At 52.3% G+C, this 24,206-nt stretch overlaps 1 protein-coding gene across 1 annotated transcript in view; it reads left to right on the top strand.

Moving 5' to 3' along the window:
• The window catches only part of LOC141729553 (uncharacterized), a 29,467-nt gene extending 6,774 nt beyond the window's left edge, over positions 1-22,693 (top strand). The window contains exons 2-3 of the mRNA XM_074544260.1: positions 21,710-22,155; positions 22,240-22,693. Coding sequence (XP_074400361.1) covers positions 21,710-22,155; positions 22,240-22,693 — 900 coding nt within the window. The remainder of the gene's footprint in view (positions 1-21,709; positions 22,156-22,239) is intronic.
• Positions 22,694-24,206: the final 1,513 nt, after the last annotated feature.

Below are 24,206 nucleotides of genomic sequence, written 5' to 3'. Positions count from 1 at the left end.
GGGAAAGCTGAACAGCAAAGGGCCTGGGGGCATTATTCTGGAATTAAAAAGTGCCAGCTCCATGGACAACAGAATTCTTGTTCCTAACTCGAATGAGATTGAGAAAAAAGAATGAAGAACGGTGTCACTAAAGTACTACTGGTGTCTGTAAGGTGTACCTTGATAGTCAGCCAGAATCTTTGTCTGCCACAAACACCTCTAGTGTTTCACCAAGGGATTGGTCATCAAAATGTAACGATGAGTTATGATGGATTGCTGATCTTCCTTTGTAATTCTTTGCTAATGATGATGTGCTTTGCTGAGTTTATCCTTTTGTAATTCTTGGCAGCTGTGCATGATATAAATGACACAATTCCTTAAGTTGGTGTCTGTGTCTTTGGCAGTGACCCTGCCCACTGGTGAAACAGGGCCCCCTCTTGCCTAAGTGTTCCCTGGGAAGGCAAAAGCCCTCACTCCAAAATTTCCCCCTTCCTCCCTGTTCCCCCCATCACACCCTGAGCATGATGTGCTCTGGTCTGGGGTATGCCCGGGGTGAGTTGGGGTCCCCTGTCCTGGCTGTGTCCCCTGCCCAGCTCCCCCGCAGCCCCAGCCCCTCCCCAGCGTGGCTGACGAGGGGCAGGACAGGCCTTGGCTGTGCTGCAGCTCAGCAAGAACAAAACCATCTCTGCATGCTCAGCCCTGTCCTCAGCACCCAGCCCAGCAGTGTCTCAGTGCCAGGGGCTGTGCCCTCAGTCCCTGCCAGGGGTTTCCATGGCAACTGCCAGGCCAGGTGACCCAGGTGTCCCCCCAGTGCAGGTTGCCATGGAAACAGTGCCCAGCCCTGCCCCTTTCTGTCTGGCTGACCTGGCCTTTGGCCCTGGCAGTGATGTTGGCTGCTGGTTCCTGGTGCCTGAGCGGCCAGCGCGGCACAGGGCAGGTGGCCATGGCACAGCCCCCAGCAAGGGACCCCCTCTGGCTCTGGGCACTGACACCAGCCCTGAGCAAGGGCCCAGGGCAGCTTTCCATGGCCACAAACTACCACAAGGGCTCGGGGCATTGGTTGCCATGGCACTAAACCAAGGACCGGGTCCCTGTGGCCATTGCCATGGCACCTGGTGGCACCACCCAGTGTCACTGCAATTGTACCTGGAACAGCCCAGGCACCACTTTGTCCTGAGGGTTGCCATGGCAGCTGAGGACACCAGCAGCCAGTGCTCTGCAAGGGCCATGGGGGAGACGGGAAGGAACAGCAGAGCAGGGGCTGATCCATCCCCAGTGCGCTGCACAGCCCAGGGCAGCATCTCAGAGTGTCCTCATGGAGCTGCCAACAACATCCCCCTCTGCAGCCCTGGCCTCTCCCCCAGCTCACACAGGTGCCCCATCCTTGCAGGCACAGACACAGCAGCACTGTCTCAGCAGCCCCTGTTTGCATTGCACACAGCAGGGGGAGCACCCCCATGCTGTTGGTGTGGGGACATGAACCTGAGGGAGCACAAATGCCATCAGCCCCTGGGCCCAGCAAGGGCTGGGGGACACCAGGGAAAGCACTCAGCTTTGTCCTGGCCTCTGCAGTCAGCCAGAAAGTTTGTTCCCATCAGCTGGGAGTTTCCTGTCCCACTGCAGACGCTGTTGCTCAGAGCCAGGGCTGCCTGGCAGCCACCCCCAAACTGCCCTCATTATTTTCTTGGCTTCACCTTTGCTTTCTTTCCTCTTCCTGATACAAATGTCTTCCTACTGCCCACCCCTGTTCCCTTCTCTGCAAACAGCCCATCCCTGTTTGCCCTTTCCTCTCTGGTCCCACTCCCCATTGCAGTTCCAGGCTTGGCACCATGGGAGCGTCCCTTGGGGAGCAGGACCATCCTACAAGTGCTGCAGGAATTGTCTGCAGGCTCCTGCAGTGCCTGGTGCTGCTCCCTTGCCAGAGGCACCCCAGGCCAGGGGGGCACATCTGGGCTGCTGTGTGTGGCTCTGGGGCTCCCTGTTCTGGGCAGTAAGGAGGAGCTGCAGAGGCTCTGCAGGACTGACAGGATGGGCTTTAGGGCTGGCAGGAGAAGCTGAGGGACCTGGGCTGCTGGAGCTTCTGAAGAGGAGGCCCAGGGCTCATCGTGCAACTGCTCCAAGGGTGGTTTCAGAGAATCCCAGAATCAGCAAGGGTGGAACAGGCCATGGAGATCATCAAGTCCAACCTGTTCCCTGACACTGCCTTGTCTCCACTGAGCCTCCTCTTTTCCAGGATAAACAACCCCAGCTCCCTCAGCCACTCCTCACATGACTTGTGTTCCAGACCGCTCCCCAGCCTTGTTGTCCTTCTCTGGACACGCTCCAGCCCCTCCATGTCCTTCCTAAATTGAGGGGCCCAGAACTGGACACAGCACTCAAGGTGCTGCCCAAGCATTGCTGAGCACAGGGGAACAATCCCTGCTCTGCTCCTGCGGGCCACACCATTCCTGATCCAGGCCAGGAGCCATTGGCCTCCTTGCCCACCTGGGCACACTGCTGGCTCATGTCCAGCCTGCTGTCCATCAGTCCCTGCAGGTCCCTTTCTGCCTGGCTGCTGTCCAGCCCCTCTGTGCCCAGCCTGTAGCACTGCAGGGGTTGTTGTGGCCAAAGTGCAGGACCCGGCACTTGGACTTGTTAAACCTCAGCTTGTTGGATTTGGGCCCTGGATCCAGCCTGTCCAGGGCCCTCTGCAGAGCCCTCCCACCCTCCAGCAGATCCACACTCGCACCCAGCTTGGTGTCATCTGCAAATTTGCTGATGCTGGACTCAGTCCCCTCATGCAGATCATCAGTGCAGACATTGAAATCCACGCAGGCTGGCTCTGATCCCTCGGCCATCCTGTGGGTGCCCTGTGATGGCACTCAAGGTGATCTGTTCCATAACCTTGCCGGGCACCAAGGTCAGGCTGACAGGCCTGGAGTTCCCCAGATCCTCCTTCCAGCCCTTCTTGGGGATGGGCTCACACTGGCACCTCCAGTCCTCTGGGACCTCCCTGCTGAGCCAGCACTGATGGTAAATGATGGAGAGCAGCCTGGGGAGCTCATCCACAGCTCCCTCATCCCCCTAGGATGGATCCCCTACACCTGTGGGCATCGGAGTGGCTCAGCAGGTCACCACGTTCTTCCTCCTGGATTACAGCAGGCTGTTCTGATCCTTGTGCCCATTTATCAGCTCAGGTGAGCACTTGTCCTGAGGAGAAGCTGTCTTCTTTTTGAAAATTGAGACAAACAAGGTGTAAATTAGCTTAGTTTTTTCTTCATCTGTAGTTACTTTAGTTCTCTGTGTAGGAGCTGACCTAGTGACCTCTTTATCTTTAGTTATATTCTCCACTGCATCCAATAAAGAATAGAGATTCTCCTTTTCACTGTTTTTGCTATAAATTTTTTTATAAAAACACTTTTTTTCTTTTACAGAAGCAGCCAGTTAAGTTCTATTAAAGTTTTCACCTCTCTAATTTTCTTTCTGCATAGCCTAACAATATCCTTAAACACTTCCTGTGTTGCCAGTCCTTTATTCTTCTAGTTTCTACAAAAGCTGCATGGGCAGCCAGGACCGTCATTTTCCTCATTAGGTCATGTTTTGGCATGCTGGGACTGGCTGCTCCTTCCCTGTTAAGATTACTTTCTGGAAATGTGTTCATCCTTCCTAGACTCCTTCCTTTTTAAGGGGACCCTTAAAAAAATCAATACCTGATTTGGTATTCCCCAAATCAGCATCCTAAATAGGCCAAAGTCTGCCCTTCCTAATTCCAGTGCAGAAGTTTTGTTGCTGCCCCTCCTTCTTTCACAGAACATTGAAAACTTGATTATTTCATGGTCACTGTGCCCCAGGCAGCCTCCAAGCCCCACATCTGCCACCAGCCCTTCTGTGTTTGTGAACAGCAGCAGACAGAGCTTTCCTTGGCAGTGAGAGTGTTACCAAAAATTCACTAAAACAGAAAACTCCTTAACTCCAGTGTAGCATTAAGAAGCAGCATTCTTTATTCAGCTGGATGCACAGGGGATAGCTCCTCCCAAAGCCATGCATGCTGAGTACAGGAGAGTTTCTGTTTATATTCTGTATTTTGCACACATATTTATTGATTGTCCTGGACTAAACACACATATGATAATAATTTCCCCAAAATCACTAACACATTTCCTTTCCCCATTTGCATGCGTTCTTCTGTCCTGGGGGTCTCTCTGATGCTCCCTGGTGGTTGTGGACCCCAATGTTCCCGTGGGACTGGCTGAGCTGGCAGGACACTGAGGCTGGTAATTTTCCAGTTCCCCTTGTGGTAAATAGGTATGATTCGTGCTGATAAAAATTGAAACAATAATCAATATTGATACAGTAATTAATGTTTGAGAATAATAAAATAATTAATAGTTAAAAGTTGTAATGCCAAAGAAGAGAGGGAAAGGAGGGGCTTCACCCACCCCCCCTTCCCAGCAGATGTTCTCAAGGACCACAGGAAAGAAGCTGGAGATACAGTTGCTAAAAATGACCAAGAACCTGGTTGGGTCCAAGAAAATGCTAATTAGAAGGGACTTATTGCTTTGATATGTAGATGCAGTGATATGTTAGTCTTGGCTTACATTGTACTGGCTTGGTGCGCATGTGTAACCCAAAGGTGAATTAAAGGACAACAAAGAAGACTACAGGGCCTTCATCAGTGACAACCCCCAAAGACTTGTGCGACCACCAAACCGAGTGGTGGCGCATGCGTGGTAAAGGTGGTAATGAAGGCGGAGACAGAAAACTGATGAACTGAAAATAGGAGGAGATGGCATTGACACATGGCATATAAGGGGTGATTTTCACTTGGCAAGCTTGTACGTGAAGTGACAAGGGTCATTGAACCCTGCACTCTGTACCCCGCAGTTGTTTTTGCTTATGCGCTATTATTTGAACCAAATTATCCCTTATTTATATATTTTCTAAACTATTCAATTAAAATTGTTGCTATCTTAAATATTGTTTGGTTTTTTTTGATGGGATAATTCGGCAAACATAACACCCTTCTCACACAATGGGCATTGTGTGGTTTCCATAGGCCTGGGGTTGTGAACAACAAGCTCCAGGTGTGACCTCAGCTGGTGGAGACAATTTATCATCTGGTAACAAGAGGTCACAGAGTGGGTTATGACATCACAGAGTGCCAGAGTGAGGTCATTGAGTGCCACTGAGTGCATTATGTGAGGTCATTGAGCAGCTATGACACATGAACAGCCTCTGTGACATCACAAAGCCAGCTATGACATCACAGGGCAGCAGTCTGATATCACAGAGAAGATTATGAAATCACAGAGCAGACTATGACATCACAGAGTGGGTTGTGTGAGGTCATCAAGCAGCTCTGGCATCATAGACTGCCTCTGTGACATCACAGAGCCAGTTGTGACATCACAGTTCCAAGTCTGACATCATAGAGCATACTGTGATGTCACAGAGTTGGCAGTGACATCAGAGACCATCTGTGTGACATTGGAGAATATGCTATGACCTCACAGAGCAGACTGTGACATCACAGGACAGACCTCTGACATCAAAGATCAGACTACAACATCACAGATTTTCCCGTGACATCACAGATTTTGCTGTGACATTACAGGATGGCAATGTGACATCACAGAGGAGATTGTGGCATCAGAGAGCAGATCTGTGACATTAGAGAATGGGCTGTGACATCACAGAGCAGGCTGTGACATCTCAGAGGGGCTTTGTGACATCCCAGCAAGGCTGTGTCAGGTCACTGGCTTGGTCACTCTGCCCCAGCTCCCCCTCACAGTTTCTCCCAACAAGTCCAATGCTGTTCATGCCCAGCAGGGTCCCTGTCCCCTGGGATCCCCCCGGCCCACCTGGAGCCACAGCGTCCACCAAAGAATGTTCCACAGGATGCACCCCAGAGCCTGACAGGGGACAAGGGGCCAGGGCTGTGTGACCAGGACAGCAAGGACGGGGATTATCCAGGTCACTGTGGCCTGTGTTGGGTTGCCCAGGGCAGGAAAGATGTCTGGCAGCTGGAGCAGGGTCTGGGAAGGGCCTCCAAGGTGGGGCTGGAGCCCTTGGGCTGTGAGCAGAGGCTGAGGGAGCTGGGCTTGTCCAGCCCAGAGCAGGGAAGGCTGAGGGGCTCCTCATCCCAGCCTGGCAGTGTCAGCAAGGAGGGGATGGAGAACACAGAGTCAGGCTCTTCACAGGGGGCTGGGGGGAGACAAAAGCCAATGAGTAGATGGGGAAAGAGGGGAGATCAGCCAGGACAGGAGGAGTTGAAATGAGTCAGGCTGGTTTCAGCATTTCTTCAGCACCAAAAGAACCTGACCTCCCTTCTCCACCCACCACTGACAGCTTTGCAAATCAGGAACTGTTGGAGCTCTTTTGCCCCTACTTCAGGACGAGCATCCTGATAAAAGAAATTAATTGTGTTTATATCTATCACAGAACCACATTTGTCTGACATTAATTTTAGTATGGAAATCACCTGTGGATGGTGCCCTCACCAGATACTTCTGGGACGTTGTGCATAGCTCAGGGAAGAGCGTGATTGTTATTAAATTGTGTCCTTTTCAACCATGGTCTGTTGGCCATGAAGAGAAACTTTCTGTGTCTCTGAGTCTCACCAGTTCCTGACCCCCAAAGGACACAAACTTGATGAGTTGTGGTTCCCACTCCAGTGGTGGCACCTGCACCTCCCTCTATTTCCAGAGCAGAGCTCCCTTGTCCCAGAAAGTCCCTGGCAATGCAGAGATGAAGGAAACAGGACAGGCCTTTTGGATCAGGGGCAGGGCACAGCCAGGGATTTGGGGTGGTTGTGAGCCTGGGGCAGGACCCGGCCCTTGGCCTTGGTGAACCTCATCCCATTGTCCATGGCCCATGGATGGCTCCAGCCTGTCCAGATCCCTCTGCAGAGCTTCCTGCCCCTCCAGCACAGCCACACTGCCACCCAGCTTGGGCTCACCTGGGAACGGACTGAGGGTGCCCTCGATGGCCTCATCCAGATCAGCAATAAAGAGATTGAACTGACCGGGCCCCAGCCCTGAGCCCTGGGGACACCCTGGATGTGACTCCATTCCTCAGAGGCTCTGAGTGCCAGGGATCGAATGAGGGAAATGGTGGTGTGATAAATGAATATGATTCATGCTAACAACTGTAACTATATCGATATTTTAGAAAAAAGTAATAGAGGAAAAGAATATGTAATTAGTGTCACAAAACAGATGTTTTCAGATGTTCATGAGATTATAGGATCCAGGATGTAGATTGTAATAAGTAACATCCCAAAACAGAGTAGGCCTTGGGATAATTAGAGAATCAACCTTGAAATAAACAGAATTGAAATGATTCCAGGTGCCTATGAAATAAAAAGGCTTTCTTTTGGAATATAATGCTGGCTTCTATAACACACGACTTGGGGCGCATCTGCAACATGTGGGGTTGTTCAAAGAATAGTGACGATGAGGAGGAGCCTCCATTGGATTGACCATCAAAGAGCCAAAAGACCCCTTAGCAACAGTGGGAGCATGAACTGTGCAGTACAGTGACATAGATTTCAAGAATCAAAAACAGGAAGAGATTTATGGGAAAATATTGATGAATTTGTATTAGCATACAGTATATAAATATGTGTTTGGATTCCTGTGCTTTTTGTACAGGAGGGTGAGAGAAACCCTCCCCATATCCTGATTGATCAGTTTTGCTTATGCTTTATCAGAACCACTGAGAAATTTTTTTGTATCTGTTTGACTTTATTTGATTGTAGTATTTTACAAAACATTGCTGCTCAATTAAAATTGCTACTAATATCAACATGGTTGTTTATTGAATTAGAATGTAGAAATTCTTTCGTAACAGTGGGAAAGAGGAAGGGACAAAGTCTTATTGATAGCAATAAAAGGTGTGTATTTTCATATCTATTCTGACAGCATTAGAAGGTGCTTGGGGTCAGTATAAACTGGACATTGCTGATACCAATCTATAAAGAGGAAAAGATAACAAGATAAAACGATTCTCTCCTAATTGTTTTCACTACAGTATATTCACTTTGCATACACTTCAGAAGTCTGTCTAATTAAGCACAAAAGAATTTAGAACTTAAATTATTCTCAGGGGCTTTTCTTGTTTGGGCATTTTGAACAAATGTTTATGAGCCTTTGTCATTGCGAATTCCTGAACTGAAGAGCTCCAGAAAGAAGAGGCCTCTGGAGTAAAAAAATTCATCAGCAACGTCCAGGTGGCTGAGGATCCATCCCCATCAGAGCAGCAATGAACAGAAATGGGCACAGCTTTGTGGCTGCCCCAGCTCTGGGATGGGCCATGGGCCTGGAGCAGGAGCAGCTCTTGAGGGTCCCAAGGCCAGGGCTTTTGTGCTGCCCTGGGCAGATGGGATGGCAGCAGGGGCTGCAGAGCTCTCAGCACCTCAGCCCGACAGGGAGCAGGGCAGCCAGGGAGCCTCCTTTGGCCTTGGCCAAGCACCTTCCCCCATGGCTGGGGCTGAGTCCTGTGGCAGCTGCAGCTGCTGCTGTGCCAGGGGCTGAGACCGTGGGGCAGTGCCCAGAGCAGCCTGGCCTGAGCAGAGCTGTGGGGTCAGAGCCAGCTGGGCTGGGCTGGGGAGAGGCCCTTGGTGCTGCCCAGAGCTCAGGGCAGCTGGCAGAACTTGCAGGGAGCTGGGCTGGGCTCAGAGAGCCTGGCCCAGAAACCATCAGTGTCCATCTCAGCCTGACTGAGCATGCAGGGGCAGGACTCAGGCCAGGCCTTGTGGGGCAGGGCCAGCGCCTGTGCAAGGCATTGCAAACAGGCAAGTGGCCCAGAGAGGAGGCTGCTCTGTGCCCTTGGTGGCATGGACAGAGCAGGGAGGGGGCCCAGGACATTTGTCAGTGCCAGCCTCTGTCCACATGTGTTGGCAGCCCTGGCTGCTGAGGCCAGCTTTGGCCTGGGCTGAGTTTGGCTGTGGCCCAGCTCCATCCTCCTGCAGGGCTCAGGGCCTGTTCCCGGCCATGGCCAGCCCTGGCTGCCTCTCTGCTGGCCCAGAGGCCGGCAGAGCCCGGGGCAGGGCTGTCTGTGCAGCCCCACCGGTGCCACGGGCTCTGCAGAAGCTGGCAGAGGCTGCCCAGCAGGGAGGCCATGGGGCACAGAGCCCCAAGGCTGCTGTGGGTACCACGGCACAGGGGCCGTTCCCAGCCGCAATGCTCCTGGCCTGGGCTGGGCCTGCACAGGGGCTGGGCCTGCACAGGGCCACGAAGGGGCCACGCAGCCACTACCGGGGCTGACAGCAAGGCCAGGCACACACAAGCAATTGCTGAGCATGGCCTGCGCTGGCCAGGCCTGACTGTGCCAAAGGCAGAGCTCAGCTGCCCTTGGGGGCTGCAGCAACAGTCCAGAGCCCAAAGAGCCTCCATTGCTGTGCTGGAGACCAAGGCTGCCGGAGGGAAATGCAGGGCTGCTGTGGAATGGGGAGGGCATTGAATTCCAGCACACACCGCAGCTCTCTGATGATCCCAGCACCATGCTGGGCCCTGTTTCAGACTGGAACAGAGCAGATGTTGGTGGGACATGAGCCCTGCAGGGCTGGCAGGGACCTGCAGCTCTAAAGGTGCTCTGCTCTTCCTCAGGTGCTCTCGAAGAGATCCAACTCCAGCTGGGCACCTCAGGGCACAACTGGCACAACCTGTTCACGGGCACACAACTGATGTCTGCTTGGAAAGTGGCACAGGTGTTAATACCTCTTAGTTTCACAGAATCACAGAATCACAGAATTTCTAGGTTGGAAGAGACCTTTAAGATCATCGAGTCCAACCCATGTTCTAACACCTCAACTAGATCATGGCACCAAGTGCCACATCCAGTCTTCCCTTAAACACATCGAGGGATGGTGGCTCCATCACCTCCCTGAGTAGATGATTCCAGTATTTGACCACTCTTTCTGTGAAAAACTTCCTCCCTAATTCTAGCCTATATCTCCCTTGGTGCAGCTTGAGACTGTGTCCTCTTGTTCTGTCTGTTCTTGCCTAGAGAAAGAGACTGACCCCCAGCTCACCACAGCCATCCTTCAGGAAGTTGAAGAGGGTGATAAGGTCACCTCTGAATCTCCTTTTCTCCAGGCTGAACAACCCCAGCTCCCTCAGTCTTTCTTCATATGGCTTGTGTTCCAAGCCCCTCACCAGCCTCGTTGCTCTTCTTTGGACACGCTCAAGCATCTCAACGTCCCTCCTAAACTGAGGGGCCCAGAACTGAACGCAATACTCAAGATGTGGCCTCACCAGTGCCATGTACAGGGGAAGGATGACCTCCCTGCTCCTGCCGGCCACACTATTCCTGATGCTGGCCAGGATGCCTTTGGCCTTCCTGGCCACCTGGGCACTCTGCTGGCTCATGTTCAGCCGACAGTCAACCAGCAACCCCAGGTCCCTTTCCACCTGAGCACTGTCCAGCCACATGGTCCCCAGCCTATAATGTTGCAGGGCATTATTGTGGCCAAAGTGCAGGACTTGGCACTTGGACTTATTGAACCTCATCCCATTAGATTCTGCCCATCCATCCAACCATTCCAAGTCCCTCTGCAAAGCCCTTCGTCCTTTTAACAGATCGACACACTTTCCCAGCTTAGTGTCATCTGCAAATTTGCTAATGAAAGACTCTAATTTCATGACATACAAACAAATCTTTATTATCTGGGTCATATGAGTACTTTTAAGAATTGGCAGAGTTTTCCCACCAGGAACAGGAATTTCCTCAAGGTGTACTGATGGCAGGAGGAAAAATACTGATCTTCCTTTCTACGGGTGTCACCAATATTCTGTTTATTACTTCATCTCCCTTTTCCTTCAGGTGTTTTCAGCTCTTCTGTTGAAATGGCCATGTCTAAGGACATCTCTTCTTTTACAGCAGGTGGATCTATGTACTTCTACTGCTCTCTGATTTCCTCCTCTAGATGCTCTCTGGTCAGTCAGGTGCCTCTCAACAGACTGGCTTCATGCTTTGAGCTGGAAGAAATTGCCCAATATTTCTGAAGTTCAAATAAATATATAATAAATATCATTTTAATTGTGTTTTTATCTATCACAGAATTACCTTATGCCTTGTTTAAAACTGTTGCTGTACAGAAATCCCTTGGGGATGGGGGACATGTCAGAGTCTGCAGAGACATCACAGAGAGCTGTGATGATTATTAAACTGTTCAAATGTCCAGCTTGTGTTTGTTGGCAAGAAACCTTTCTGTGCCTCTGAGTGTCACCAGCACCTGACCCGAAAGGACACAAACCTGATGAGTTGTGGTTCCCACTGCAGGGGCTGCACTTGGACCTTGGCTCTGCACAGGAGAGCTCTTCATCCCCTTTCTCTCTTTTCGTCCATCTGGGAATGTAGAGGGCCCCTGACTTCAGTGTGTGACTCGTGTGTGCAAAGAGCAAATCTGGGCAGAATCGGGGCAGGGAGGGTTTGCAGGGATATTGGGACCTGTGCTGGGCACAGAAGGTGTTTTCCATTGCTCTGAGACTGTCTGCTGTGGAAAGTGGATTTAATATCCAGCAGAGGAATGACTTTTGCCTTTGATGGTGCTAAGCCTTCCCTTGGCTTTGTTGGCTGACAAGAAGTGAGCATCCCTCTGTGTCTTGGGCAGATCCTTCTCCAAGGAAAGCAGGTGGGAGTTGGAGCCAAGGAGCTGAAAGCTGCAGGTGCAGCCTGGGCTGGAGGGAGCTCAGATTTGCACAAGGCTGCTCTGAGTGCCACGGCTTGGATGGGGAAATGGTGGGGTGGGGGTAGGGACAGAGTCTGATTGAAGTCATGAAGGGTCTTGATTTTTATATCTATTCAAACTGCATGAGGAGGTACCTGGATTCAGTGTCAATTGGAGATTGCTATTTACAGAGGAAACAAGAAAAACCTAAACAGGACCTAAAAAATCTTTTCTCACTGTCTTTTAAAATAGATCATATTCAGTTGAATGCACTTCTGAAATCTCTCTTATTAACCACACAAGATTTAGAAACTGAAGTCAAATTATCCCCAGAGGCTTGGCTTGTTTAGATGTTCTGAGTGTTAATGAGCCCTGGGACACTGAATTCCTGCACTGAAGAGCTGAAGGCTGAACAAGCCTCTGGAGCAGGAAAATTCAGCAGCAGCCTCCAAGGTGCTGAGGATGTCAGCAGCCCCCACTGAGGCCATCCCTGCCCAGAGACCGTGGGGGAATGGGCAGACAAGGAGAGCGTCCCTGGGGCTGGGGCAGCACAACTCAGAGGCACCAGAGGCTCCAGCTGGGCAATGGAGTGTGGAATGTGGCTGGGAAAGCCCTGCCTGGGCTGGGTCAAGCAGGACACACAAGCCCTGCTCCCATTCCCCAAACAATTCTCTCAAACAAGGTGCCCTTGATGCCTCAGGCTCTCCCTGGCACAGCTCCCAGCATGGCACTCTGCCCTTGTGCCCGAGCCCTTCCCTGTGCTGGGGCTAGCCTGGGGCTTTTCCTGCCGCGGGGCCTGCCCTGCTCATGGCACAGGAAAGGCAGTTCCTGCTGGAGCAGGAGGCTCTGCCTGCAATGGGCTCCAACAACCCCAGCAAGGCCCTGTTTGCAAAGCCCCCAGTGGGAAATGAAGGAGGGGTGTCACACTGCTTTTGGGGTGAATCATGCTGAAACCAGCCTGACTCCTCCATCCCAAATTTCAGATTCCTCAGAGGGAATTGAAGCAGTGGCAGGGATGGAAAAATCCCCAGAGAAAGGAACAACCAAGTGACACCACTGAGAGCTTCTGCAGAGCTGCTGAGCTGGCCCAGCCTGGGCACATCTGACTGACAGGGCAGAACCTCAGACTGGAAAAGCCACATCCCAAATTTTAATGGCAGCATCTCCTGACATTTCCCTTCTTGGGGGAGGTGGGGATTCCTCCCTGCAGTGGGGAAACCCCTCAAGGTCACTGCTCCTGGCTGAGCCAAAGGGACTTGCCCACAGTCAATGGTCTGCAGGAGTGACATCAATCTCTGATTAATTACAGATTTTGCTTTAATACAGATGCTTTGAAATAATTTCTTAGTGCTCTATATAATATATTATACATCTCTTAAATCATGGGTAAATATTTCTGATTTAGACAATTTTCTCTAATAATTACCATAATAGATAATACATATTTACATAAATATATCTGGTTTGCCATCCCTAATCCTGTGGGACAAATTCTACAACGGTTTGTTTCCCGCTTTATAATTCTTTACACAAAAATTCTTGAAAAGTCTGCAGCTGGGATTGGAAACAGCTGCTCCAGTGTGGCTCTCCCAGAAGGAGTTTAGAAAGCCTGGACATCTTTGGGGGTATTTGGGGCTGATTTCTGCACCTCGTGACCCAACAGAAACTTCTGTAATAAACTTTGACTGAAGCTACCACTGTGCCCATGACAGGAACCCCTGTGAGTGTCTGGGACATCCTGGCTCTTTGGCAGCCTGGGGACTCCTGGGATGTCACCATGGAGCCCCCGTGAGTGCCTGTGACAGATCGGTGCCTTTGCAGCCCAAGGTCCCCCTGGGATGTCACCATGGAATGGCTGTGACTGCCTCTGACCACAGGGCTCTTTAACATCCCGAGAAAGCCCTGGGAGGTGTCCATGGAGCCCCTGTCTGTGCCTGTGACATTCCAGCTCTGGAACAGCCTGGAGACTCCTGGAAAGTTCCCATGGAACCCCTCTGAGGGCCTGTGACAAATCTGATCCTTAGCAGGCAACCATCACCAGCCTCCTGTTGTTCTGTTCAGTTTCCACGGCAACCATTACCAGGACCCTGTTGCTATGGTCAGTTTCCATGGCAACCATCACCAGCCCCCTGTTGCTATGGTCAGTCCCTCAGCAGCTCCATGGAGATCCCATGCCAGGGGTGGTTGCCATGGACACCAGCTCAGGCCTGCAGCCACAGCCCGTTGCCATGGCAACCATTGGCAGCCACATCCCAGGCTCATGGGATCCCAGAACCACAGAATTGGCTGAGCTGGGAGGGACCCATCAGGATCCTCCAGTCCAACTGCTGGCCCTGCACAGGACACCCCAACAATGCCAGCCTGGGCCTGGCAGTGCTGTCCAAACGCTGCTGCAGCTCAGAGAGCCCTGGAGCTGGGACCCTTCCCTGGGGAGCCTGGGCAGGGCCCCAGCAGCCTCTGGGCAAAAACCTTTTCCTGACATCCAACCTGAGCCTGCCCTGACTCAGCTGCAGCCGTTCCCTCCACTCCTGTCCCTGGGCACCAGAGGGAAGAGGTTCCCACAGCCCCAGCCAGGGACCCGCTCCCAAGGCTGTTGCCATGGCCACCAGGGCTGGCACCAGCTGGGATGCTCTGTTTCCACAGGCTGGGTTTCAGGAATGGCATTCCCCATATTCCTGCCCCCGCTAAAACTGCACTGCCCTCACTGCCCTCTCGCCTCCCATGGAAAGCACAAAAGGCAATGATCCCAGGCTGGGATAAGAACAATTTATTGGGAACAGCAATGAGATAAGGAAGAAACGAAAACAGAAATAATATTGATAACAGAAGGGATAAGAAAAACTGTTTACAGGGAAAACTAATATATCAACAACAGTCTCTTCCTGGCCACAATTTCCCCTGCCTGGAAAGGACACCCTTCTCCTCAGGGGGAGAGAGAGAGAGTCCCTTTCCTGCCCCTAACAATGACCTGATGTGGGAGTGAATGTAATGACACGGCCATGGCCAGACCCTCATGTTGTTCCATCCCACATCATGTCTTTGGCAAGGGCAGGTAAAGGGACAGGTATCTTCCCAGATGGATCACAGGGAAAATGGATCACCAGGGCTGTTCCAAATGTGGGCCCTCCAATGGGGGATGGAGCTGGAGTGGTCCCTGAAGCTGTTCCTGCATTTGTGGCATTTGCAGGGCTTCCCTTACCGGTGCCTCCGTTGGTGTCTGGTCAAGGCAGAGCTGGTGGTGAAGCTCTTCCCACACTGGGGACACTCGAAGGGCCTCTCCCCAGTGTGGATGCGCCGGTGGGTGATGAGGGTGGAGTTGTGCTTGAAGCCCTTCCCACAGTCAGGGCAGCGGAAGGGCCTCCCCTCTGTGTGAATCCACTCATGCATGCGGAGATTTGAGCTGGAATGACACCTCTTCCCACATGTGGGGCACTCGTAAGGCCTCTCCCCAGTGTGGATGCGTCGGTGGGTGACAAGGGCGGAGCTGCAGCTGAAGCCCTTCCCACATTCCCCACACTCGTAGGGCCTCTCCCCAGTGTGGATGCGTTGGTGGGTCACAAGGTGGGAGCTGTAGCTGAAGCCCTTCCCACATTCCCCACATTTGTAGGGCCATTCACCAGTGTGGGTCATCTGGTGGCTGATCAGGGTGCTGCTCTGTCTGAAGCTCTTCCCACACTCCAAGCACTTGTGGGGCTTCTCCTTATCATGAAGCTGCTCCTGGGCCCTCAGCTCCAAGATCTGGCTGAAGCTCTGTCCACCTTCCTGGCTCTGGGTAAGTCTTTCCTTCTCAGAGCACTCTGGGCTGGTTTTGGAGCCCTTCTTCCTGCAGGATCTCTGGGTATTTTCCTCCCCATTAGAATTCTGCACTGTGGAGTCAATCAAAACAGCCTCTTCCATGAGGTTCTGCCAAGGAGATTTTTCCTCCCTGGTCTCCATCATCAACTTTTTGTCTTGGGAAGGAAGGAGAAGGAGAAGATGGGATTTGCCTCCATTCCAAAAGGAAGGGGAAGGAGATCCCCCCAGTGCATCCCCGGCAGGACGGTCTTGGCAGCAGGGTTGTCCTGCAGCCAGGGGCTGTGCTGGGCTGGGAGATGGTACAAGAGAGAGGGGGAAAGGGGCACTGACTTCCTCCTCACCTGCCTGGGTATCCCAGGGCTCCTTCCTCTTCCTCGCAGCCTCCTCCTCCATCCAATCAAGGTTTGGGAATGGGAAATCCTGTTCTGGGAAGAAAACAACGGGTGCGCACATTGTCTTATGTTCCGGGATCTGTTTTGGGCTGGGAGATGGAGCAGGAGAGAGGGGAAAATAGGAACTGACTTCCTCCTCACCTGCCTGGGTGTCCCGGGGCTCCTTCCTCTTCCTCGCAGCCTCCTCCTCCATCCAGTCAAGGTTTGGGAATGGGAAATCCTGTCCTGGCAAGAAAACAAAGGGTGTGCACATTGTCTTTTGTTCCAGGATCTGTGCTGGGCTGGGAGATGGAGCAGGAGAGAGGGGGAAAGGAGCACTGACTTCCTCCTCACCTGCCTGGGTGTCCTGGGGCTCCTTCCTCTTCCTCGCAGCCTCCTCCTCCATCCAATCAAGGTTTAGGAATGGGAAATCCTGTTCTGGGAAGAAAACAAAGGGTGCGCACATTGTCTTTTGTTCTGGTTTGAAGGCAAACCTGGGGGAGAGGCTAAGTCAGAATTACAATTTAATAAGAAAATGAAGGTCAAGGCAATGATACAGAAACCCTGCCTTAAACTGACAGAGTCAGAATATAACCTGACACCCTGTTGGTCAGGGTGGTGGCTGCCGTCCCATTAAATGGTGGCTGCAGTCCTGTTAGAGTGATGAATGTGATTCTGTCAGAGCACTGATCCTGTAGAAGGGTCTGGTCTTAATCTGAAGGTCCAGTGGTGGTTATGGAGCTCTTGTCCTCTGGTAATCCAGTAGGCAAGATGCTCCTGGTTGTAGCAAGGCTCAGCTTATATCCAGGCAGGAATGCTTGGATCCTCCCCCTGGGCGGAGCACCCCACAATGGGATGATGGAATTTTATCAGTCCTGCAGTGACACTCAATGGCCCATTCACAGAAGATATCTCCCCTGGAGGGCATTATCAGGGCTGAGTCATGGAAGACATAAAGAACCCTGCCCCACCTGTTTATAGCAGTTGATGAAGATGGGGATTGAAAACATGCATATGGTTACATCTTGCATGGCAACCTGAAACAGTGGGGTAATCCCTGCTTAGGGGGTGAACACCACCCCCCTTACCCAAACTGGCTCAGGTGTAAAACCCCCACCCTGGGAAGGGCACACACACAGGGACAATGTCACACTTGCTCTGCTCCAGGGGAGGTCTCGGTCCCTTGTTGCTCATCTTTTCTCTTTCTCTCCATCTCTCTCTCTACCTCAGATTTACTGTTCAATAAAATTCATTTTGGATTTGGTCGCGTTAGCACCTTAACTGGGGCAGAGGCATCTCTCTGACAATTTTACTAACCATATTGCCATATTATTTTGGCGCAGTGAGTTCAGGGCACTGTTCTCTGACCCCAAGTGCCTTTGACAACAGCATGGTTCCCTCCACTGAGGAGGTTATGGTTCTTGCTGGAAGAACTCTTGGAAACTTGGACACAGTCGCTCCTTCCTCCTGGGGAACTTATGGGAGAAATGATGAGGAAAATGGCTTTTATGGGTGGCCAGTGTAAAGAAAATAATTTGTTGTCTTTCCTTATAAAATTGTTAAAATCACTGGAGGAAAGGGAGCAAATGTTACCAGCAAGACTGACAAGGTTAATTCACCCCACAGTGAGGAACAAAAGGCGGCTAAAAGTCCCACAAGAAGCCCAGCTCAAGTAGATAAATTTCCGAATAAGTCCTGAATTCCCAGGCTTGGGGGCTTTACCAAATGTGACAATCATTTTTCTCTTTATCCCTGTCATCTTTGTGACTGCTACACAGAGCTTTCCATTCCTTTTAATAATCTGTATTGGGCCAAATTTCCACTTTCCTGTTATTGGAACTGGCCAGCAGCTGAGCTGGAGCTGTGCAGGAAGCAATGAGTATTGGAATTGCCACATCACTGCTTGGAATGTTGGTTTATTCATATTTGGGATTTGTTTGCGCTTTCATCCCAAGTTATTTGTGGGAAGAGCATATATTCTTCAAAGTGATTTTGCAGAGTCAAGTTTTATTTCTATCAAGTTTATTTTGTCCAGTGCACAGAGGATGCTTAAGGGGTCCCTGTGCCTCTCACACTGGGGGATGCTTGGGAGGGGTTTGGGGGGGTTGTTCCTGTCCCTGTCACCCCAGGCCGTTCCCCAGGGGTGTCCCTGTCCCTCTCACCCCAGGCCATTCCCCAGGGGGTCTCCATCATTCTCACCCCAGGAAATGCCTGGGGGGTCTCCCTCCCTCTCACCCCTGTGCCAGGGGGTGAGAGGGGCAGTCTCTGTCCCTCTCAGCCCAGGGGATGCTCGGGGGTCTCTGTCTCCTCACCCTGGGGGACACTCGGGGGGTCTCCATCCCTCTGGCCTCAGGCAACGCCTGTGCAGGGCTGGGGACCAGGGGCTCTGTGTCCCTCTCACCGCTGAGGGTGCTCGGGGCTGGGGGGGCTCTCTGACCTTCTCACCCCTGGGGAGGCCTGGGGGGGTCTCTTTCCCTCTCACTCACCCCAAACGTCACCCCAAACGTGTGACCCCACCCAAACATCATCGGGGTCAGAGGGACAGACACACCCCCAAACGCCCAGAAGGACTGAACCTGGGTTTGGTTTGGGGCTGAGGATTTAGGAAGGGGCTGGAATTGGGGCTGGGCTTGGAGTTGGGGCTGAGATTGGATTAGAGGTGGGATTGGGGTTAGGGCTAGACATGGGATTGACTTTCGGGCTGGGGTTGGGATAGATGAGTTTGAGACTGGGATGAGAATAATAAAGACCTGAGTGTGTCTAAACATGGAGTGAGACTGAGACCAGAATTGGGGTCAGGTTTGGGATTGAGCTCACCCAGAGTAGGACAGGGGGGATGTCACATCGGGAAGGTTTGGGGAAAATCCTGGTTGGGGGAAAAACAAGGTGTTAATGCCTTGGGTTGGGGATTCCTCCCACCCAAGTCTATCTCTAGAAGTCACCTGCTGTGCATAAAAACCTCCAAAAATCAAGAGTGAATGAAAAAAAAAACACAAGGATTTTCCCATTTCCAGTCTCATCCCTCTGGGGTTCTGGTGGTCCCCTCTCTCAGGGCTGCTGGGGATCCCATGGGTCCTGGGGATTCCCCCCATCCAGGGTCCTGCTTTTGGATTCTGTGAGGTTCTGAGGTCCCAAGGTCCCCCTCTCCAGCCTCCCCTCAATCCAGCCACTCGGGGTTCCCCATTCTTTCCACCACCCTGTCGTGGTTTAGGGCAAATTTGGTTGAAACCCTCCAAAAGCAGTTTCCTCTAGAATGCCGATTCAGCAGCCCCACCCTCAGCCAGTCCGGGAAAATATTTCCGGGGAGAAAATTCTAAAAAAACTTTATTTTACAGGCAAAGCATTCACCAGCACAAAAATTGAACAATATTAAGCAATAAAACCTCCTGCTGCTCAAAAATAGATGACAAACTCCGAAAGTCGCTCCTTTGGTTGTAGCTCGGCCCACTCAGTGTCTTATCAGTGTCTTATCAGTGTCTTATCAGTGTCTTATCAGTGTCTTATCAGTCACTTATCAGTCTATTATCAGTCCGTCCAGCACTGGAAATGCCTCGGCCCAGGTCCATCTCAGTGGGCCTCAGGCGGGACCTGCCGGTGGTGTTCTGGTTGTTCAGTCCAGAGCAGGTTTGAACAGCTCCAAAGAAAAAGAAAAATCAAAGTCCAGGGAACTTCTCTGCCTCAGAGTCCTAAAAACTGATTAAAAGCAAAGGAGAGCTCTGTCCTGCTGTCTGTCCATCCAGGAGCTGGAATGTAGAGGAGTGAGTGCAGTTTCTGAAAACAAACTGCAGCTTCTTCCTCCTTCGCTTTGCTCTCAGAACCAGCCTTAAAGGTGCAGAACTCATTTCTGGGCTAAACAGACCCATGAGGGTACGAGCATCATGAAGTCATCCCAGGACACCCCTGTCAGGGTCAGGGGGTCCCATCCCCGCCTCATCTCCGGGCTGCCGGGGGTCCCCCAGCTCCGGTATCGCCCCTTCCCCTCTCCCCGCCCCGGGGGTCCCCCGTTCCACGGGGATCTCCAAAACCAATGTCCTGTCCTGTTTGTACTGAGCCATCCCCATGTGGACCCCCCGGGACCCTCCCGAGGGGCGATCGCGGCTCCTCTGCCCCCAAAAAAGCTCCTCTTAGGGAGCCTGGAGATATCCGGGGCTCAAGTCCGGGATCTGCCGGTTCTGAACGCTCCTCAAAAGAATCCTCCCGGAGACCCCTGGCTGGAGTTATTTGGGAATTCAGCTACTTGAGCTGGGCTTCTTCTGGGACTTTCAGCAGCCTTGTGTTTTTCATGTTGGAGTGAACGAACCTTTTCAATCTCGCTGGTATCATTTGCTCCCTCTCCTCCAGTGATTTTAATAAACTTTTCAAGGAAGGACAATAAAATATTTTCTTTACAATCCAGACCAACAACAGCCATTTTCCTCATCAGTTCTTCCATAAGTGACTCAGAGGAAGCTGTGTCCAAGTTCCCAAGAGTTCTTCCAGAGAGAACCACACCCTCCTCAGAGGAGGGAACCATGCTGGTGTCAAAGGCACTTGGGGTCAGGGAACAGTGCCCTGAACTCACTATGGCAAAATAATGTCGCAATCTGGTTAAGAAAATTGTTGGAGAGATTCCTCTGCCCCAATTAAGATGCTAAAAAGACCAAATCCAAGGTGGATTTTATTGAACAGTAAATGTGAGGTAGAGAGAGAGATGGAAAGAAAGAGAAAAGGGGGGGAGAGCAAGGGAGTGAGAGGGACAGAGACCTCCCCTGGAGCAGGGCAAGTGTGACATTGTCCCCTGTGTGTGTGGCCTTCCCATGGTGGGGGTTTTACAGCTGAGCCAGTTTGGGTAAGGGGGGTGGTGTTCACCCCCTGAGCAGGGATTACCCCACTGTTTCACGTTGCCATGCAAGACGTAACCAAATGCATGTTTTCAATCCCCAACTTCACAACTGCTATAAACAGGTGGGGCAGGGTTCTTTATCTCTTCCATGACTCAGCCCTGATAATGCCCTCCAGGGGAGATATCTTCTGTGAATGGGCCATTGAGTGTCTCTGCAGGACTGATAAAATTCCATCATCCCATTGTGGGATGCTCCGCCCAGGGGGAGGATCCAAGCATTCCTGCCTGGATATAAGCTGAGGCTTTCAACACCAGGAGCAGCTTGCCTACTGGATTGCCAGAGGACAAGAGCTCCATAACCACCACTGGACCTTCAGAAGAAGACCAGACCCTTCTACAGCATCACTTCTTGGACAGAATCGCATTCATCACTCCAACAGGACTGCAGCCACCATTTAATGGGACTGCTGCCACCACCCTGACCAAGAGGGTGTCAGGTTATATCCTGACTCTGTGAGTTTGAGGCAGTGTTTCTGTATCATTGCCTTCTAATGATCCTAATTTTGTTTTTGAATTGGAATTCTGACTTAGACTCTCCCCCTTTTTGCCTTCAATCTGGTGCAAAATTTAGTGTGCTCATTGCTTGTTTTTCTCCCAAAACAGAATTTCCCGTTCCTAAAACTTAGCCAGATGGAGGGAGAGACTGCGAGGAAGAGGAAGATGCCCCGGGACACCCAGGCAGGTGAGGAGGAAGTCAGTGCCCCTTTCCCCCTCTCTTCTGCTCCATCTCCCAGCCCAGCACAGCCCCTGGCTGCAGGACAACCCTGCTGCCAACGCTGTCCTGCCGGGGATGCACTGGGGGGATCTCCTTCCCCTTCCCTCTGGCACGGAGGCAAATCCCATCTTCTCCTTGTCTTTCCTCCCCCAGACAAGAAGCTGAGGATGGAGACCAAGAAGGACAAATTCCCCCAACAGAATCTTGTGGAAGAGGCCGTTTTGAGCAGTGCCACGGTGCAGAATTCCAACTGGGAGGAAATGCCTCAGAGATCCCACAGGAAGAGGGGCTCCAAAGCCAGCCCAGGGTGCTCTCAGGAGGAAGGACCCACCCTGAGCCATGAAGGTGGACAGAACTTCAGCCAGAGCTCAGAGCTGGTGGTCCATGAGCAGCTTCATGATCAGAAGAAGCCCTACAAGTGCTCAGAGTGTGAGAAGAGCTTCAGGCAGAGCAGCACCCTGATGTGCCACCAGATGATCCACACTGGGGAATGGCCCTACGAGTGTGGGGAGTGTGGGAAGGGCTTCAGCTGCAACTCCGCCCTCATCACCCACCAACGCATCCACACTGGGGAGAAGCCCTACGAGTGTGCCCAGTGTCAGAAGAGGTTTCGGACCAGCTCCAGTCTCCTCCAGCATCAGCAGATTCACACCGATGAGAGGCCCTTCCGCTGCCCTGAGTGTGGAAAAGGCTTCAAGCGCAGCTACACCCTTGTCAGCCACCGGCGCATCCACACTGGGGAGAGGCCCTACGAGTGTTCTGAGTGTGAGAACAGGTTTCACACCAGCTCTGATCTTCTCCTGCATGAGCGGATTCACACGGATGAGAGACCCTTCTTCTGCCCTAGCTGCGGGAAGGGCTTCAAGCGCAACTCCCACCTCATCAGGCACAAGCGGACCCACACTGGGGAGAGGCCCTACAAGTGTGGGGAATGTGGGATGAACTTTAGCCAGAACTCTAACCTGATCTCCCACCAGAAGACCCACACCAGAGAACGGCCCTATGAATGTGGGGAATGTGGGAAGAGCTTCAGTCTTAAGTCTCTCTTGAGCTGCCACCAGAGGATCCACACTGGGGAAAGGCCATACAAATGTGGGGAATGTGGGATGACCTTTAGTAGGAGGCCCCAACTGATCATCCACCAAATGACCCACACTGGGGAGAAGCCCTACAAGTGCCCTGAGTGTCAGAAGAAGTTTCACACCAGTTCTTATCTCGTCCAGCACCAGCGGATTCAGAGGTTGAGAGGCCCTTCCGCTGCCCTGACTGCGGGAAGGGCTTCAAGCACAACTCCACCCTGATCACCCACCGGCGCATCCACTGGGGAGAGGCCCTACGAGTGTCCCCAGTGTGAGAAGAGCTTCACCAGCAGCTCTCACTTGACCAGACACCAACGGAGTCACCAGTAAAAGAAACCCTGCACATGCCCCAACTGCAGGAAGAGTTCATGCACTGCTTCAGCTTTATCACCCATGGGAGAACCCACGTTGGGAAGAGCCCTGGGAACCCATTTTCCTTGTGATCCATGCTGGGAAGGCAGCTGTACCTTTTCCTGCCCCTGCCAATGATATGATGTGGGATGGAAGAACATGAGGGTCTGGCCATGGCCCTGTCATTACATTCACTCCCACCTCAGATCATTGCTAGGGGCAGGAAAGGGACTCTCTCTCTCCCTGAAGAGAAGGTTGAAATTTCCAGGCAGGGGAAATTGTGGCCAGGCAGACCCAGTGAATTGTGTTTAGTTTTCCCTGTAAATAGTTTTTCTTATCCCTTCTGTTATCGATATAATTTCTGTTCCATTTGTTCCTTATCTTGTTGCTGTTCCCTATAAATCGTTCTTATCCCAGCCCGGGATCGTTGCCTTTTGTTCTTTCCATGGGAGGTGGGAGGGCAGCGACGGCAGGGCGGTTTTAGTGGGAGCAGGAAATTGGGGAATCCCATTCCTGAACCCCGGCCTGTGGAAACCGAGCATCCCAGCTGGTGCCAGCCCTGGTGGCCATGGCAACAGCCTTGGGAGCGGGTCCCTGGCTGGGGCTGTGGGAACCTCTTCCCTCTGGTGCCCAGGGACAGGAGTGGAGGGAATGGCTGCAGCTGAGTCAGGGCAGGCTCAGGTTGGATGTCAGGAAAAGGTTTTTGCCCAGAGGCTGCTGGGGCCCTGCCCAGGCTCCCCAGGGAAGGGTCCCAGCTCCAGGGCTCTCTGAGCTCCAGCAGCATTTGGACAGCGCTGCCGGGCCCAGGCTGGCATTGTTGGGATGTCCTGTGCAGGGCCAGCAGTTGGACTGGAGGATCCTGATGGGTCCCTCCCAACTCAGCCAATTCTGTGGTTCTGGGATCCCATGAGCCTGGGGATGGGGCTGCCAATGGTTGCCATGGCAACAGGCTGTGGCTGCAGGCCTGTGCTGGTGTCCATGGCAACCACCCCTGGCAAGGGGTCTCCATGGAGCTGCCAAGGGACTGACCATAGCAACAGGGGGCTGGGGATGGTTGCCATGGAAACTGAGCACAGCAACAGGGTCCTGGTGATTGTTGCCTGCTAAGGATCAGATTTGTCACAGGCCCTCAGATAGGTTCCATGGGGACTTTCCAAGAGTCTCCAGATTACTCAAGAGCTGGAATGTCACAGGCAGAGACAGGGGCTCCATGGACACCTCCCAGGGCTTTCTGGGATGGTAAAGAGCCCTGTGGTCAGAGGCAGTCACAGCCATTCCATGGTGATATCCCAGGGGACCGTGGGCTGCAAAGGCACCGATCTGTCACAGGCACGCACGGGGGCTCCACGGTGACATCCCAGGAGTCCCCAGGCTGCCAAAGAGC

The sequence above is a fragment of the Zonotrichia albicollis genome, chromosome 7 (genome assembly GCF_047830755.1).
Source record: "Zonotrichia albicollis isolate bZonAlb1 chromosome 7, bZonAlb1.hap1, whole genome shotgun sequence".
Classification (NCBI taxonomy): Eukaryota; Metazoa; Chordata; class Aves; order Passeriformes; family Passerellidae; genus Zonotrichia; species Zonotrichia albicollis.
This window is presented reverse-complemented; position numbering and strand designations above follow the sequence as displayed.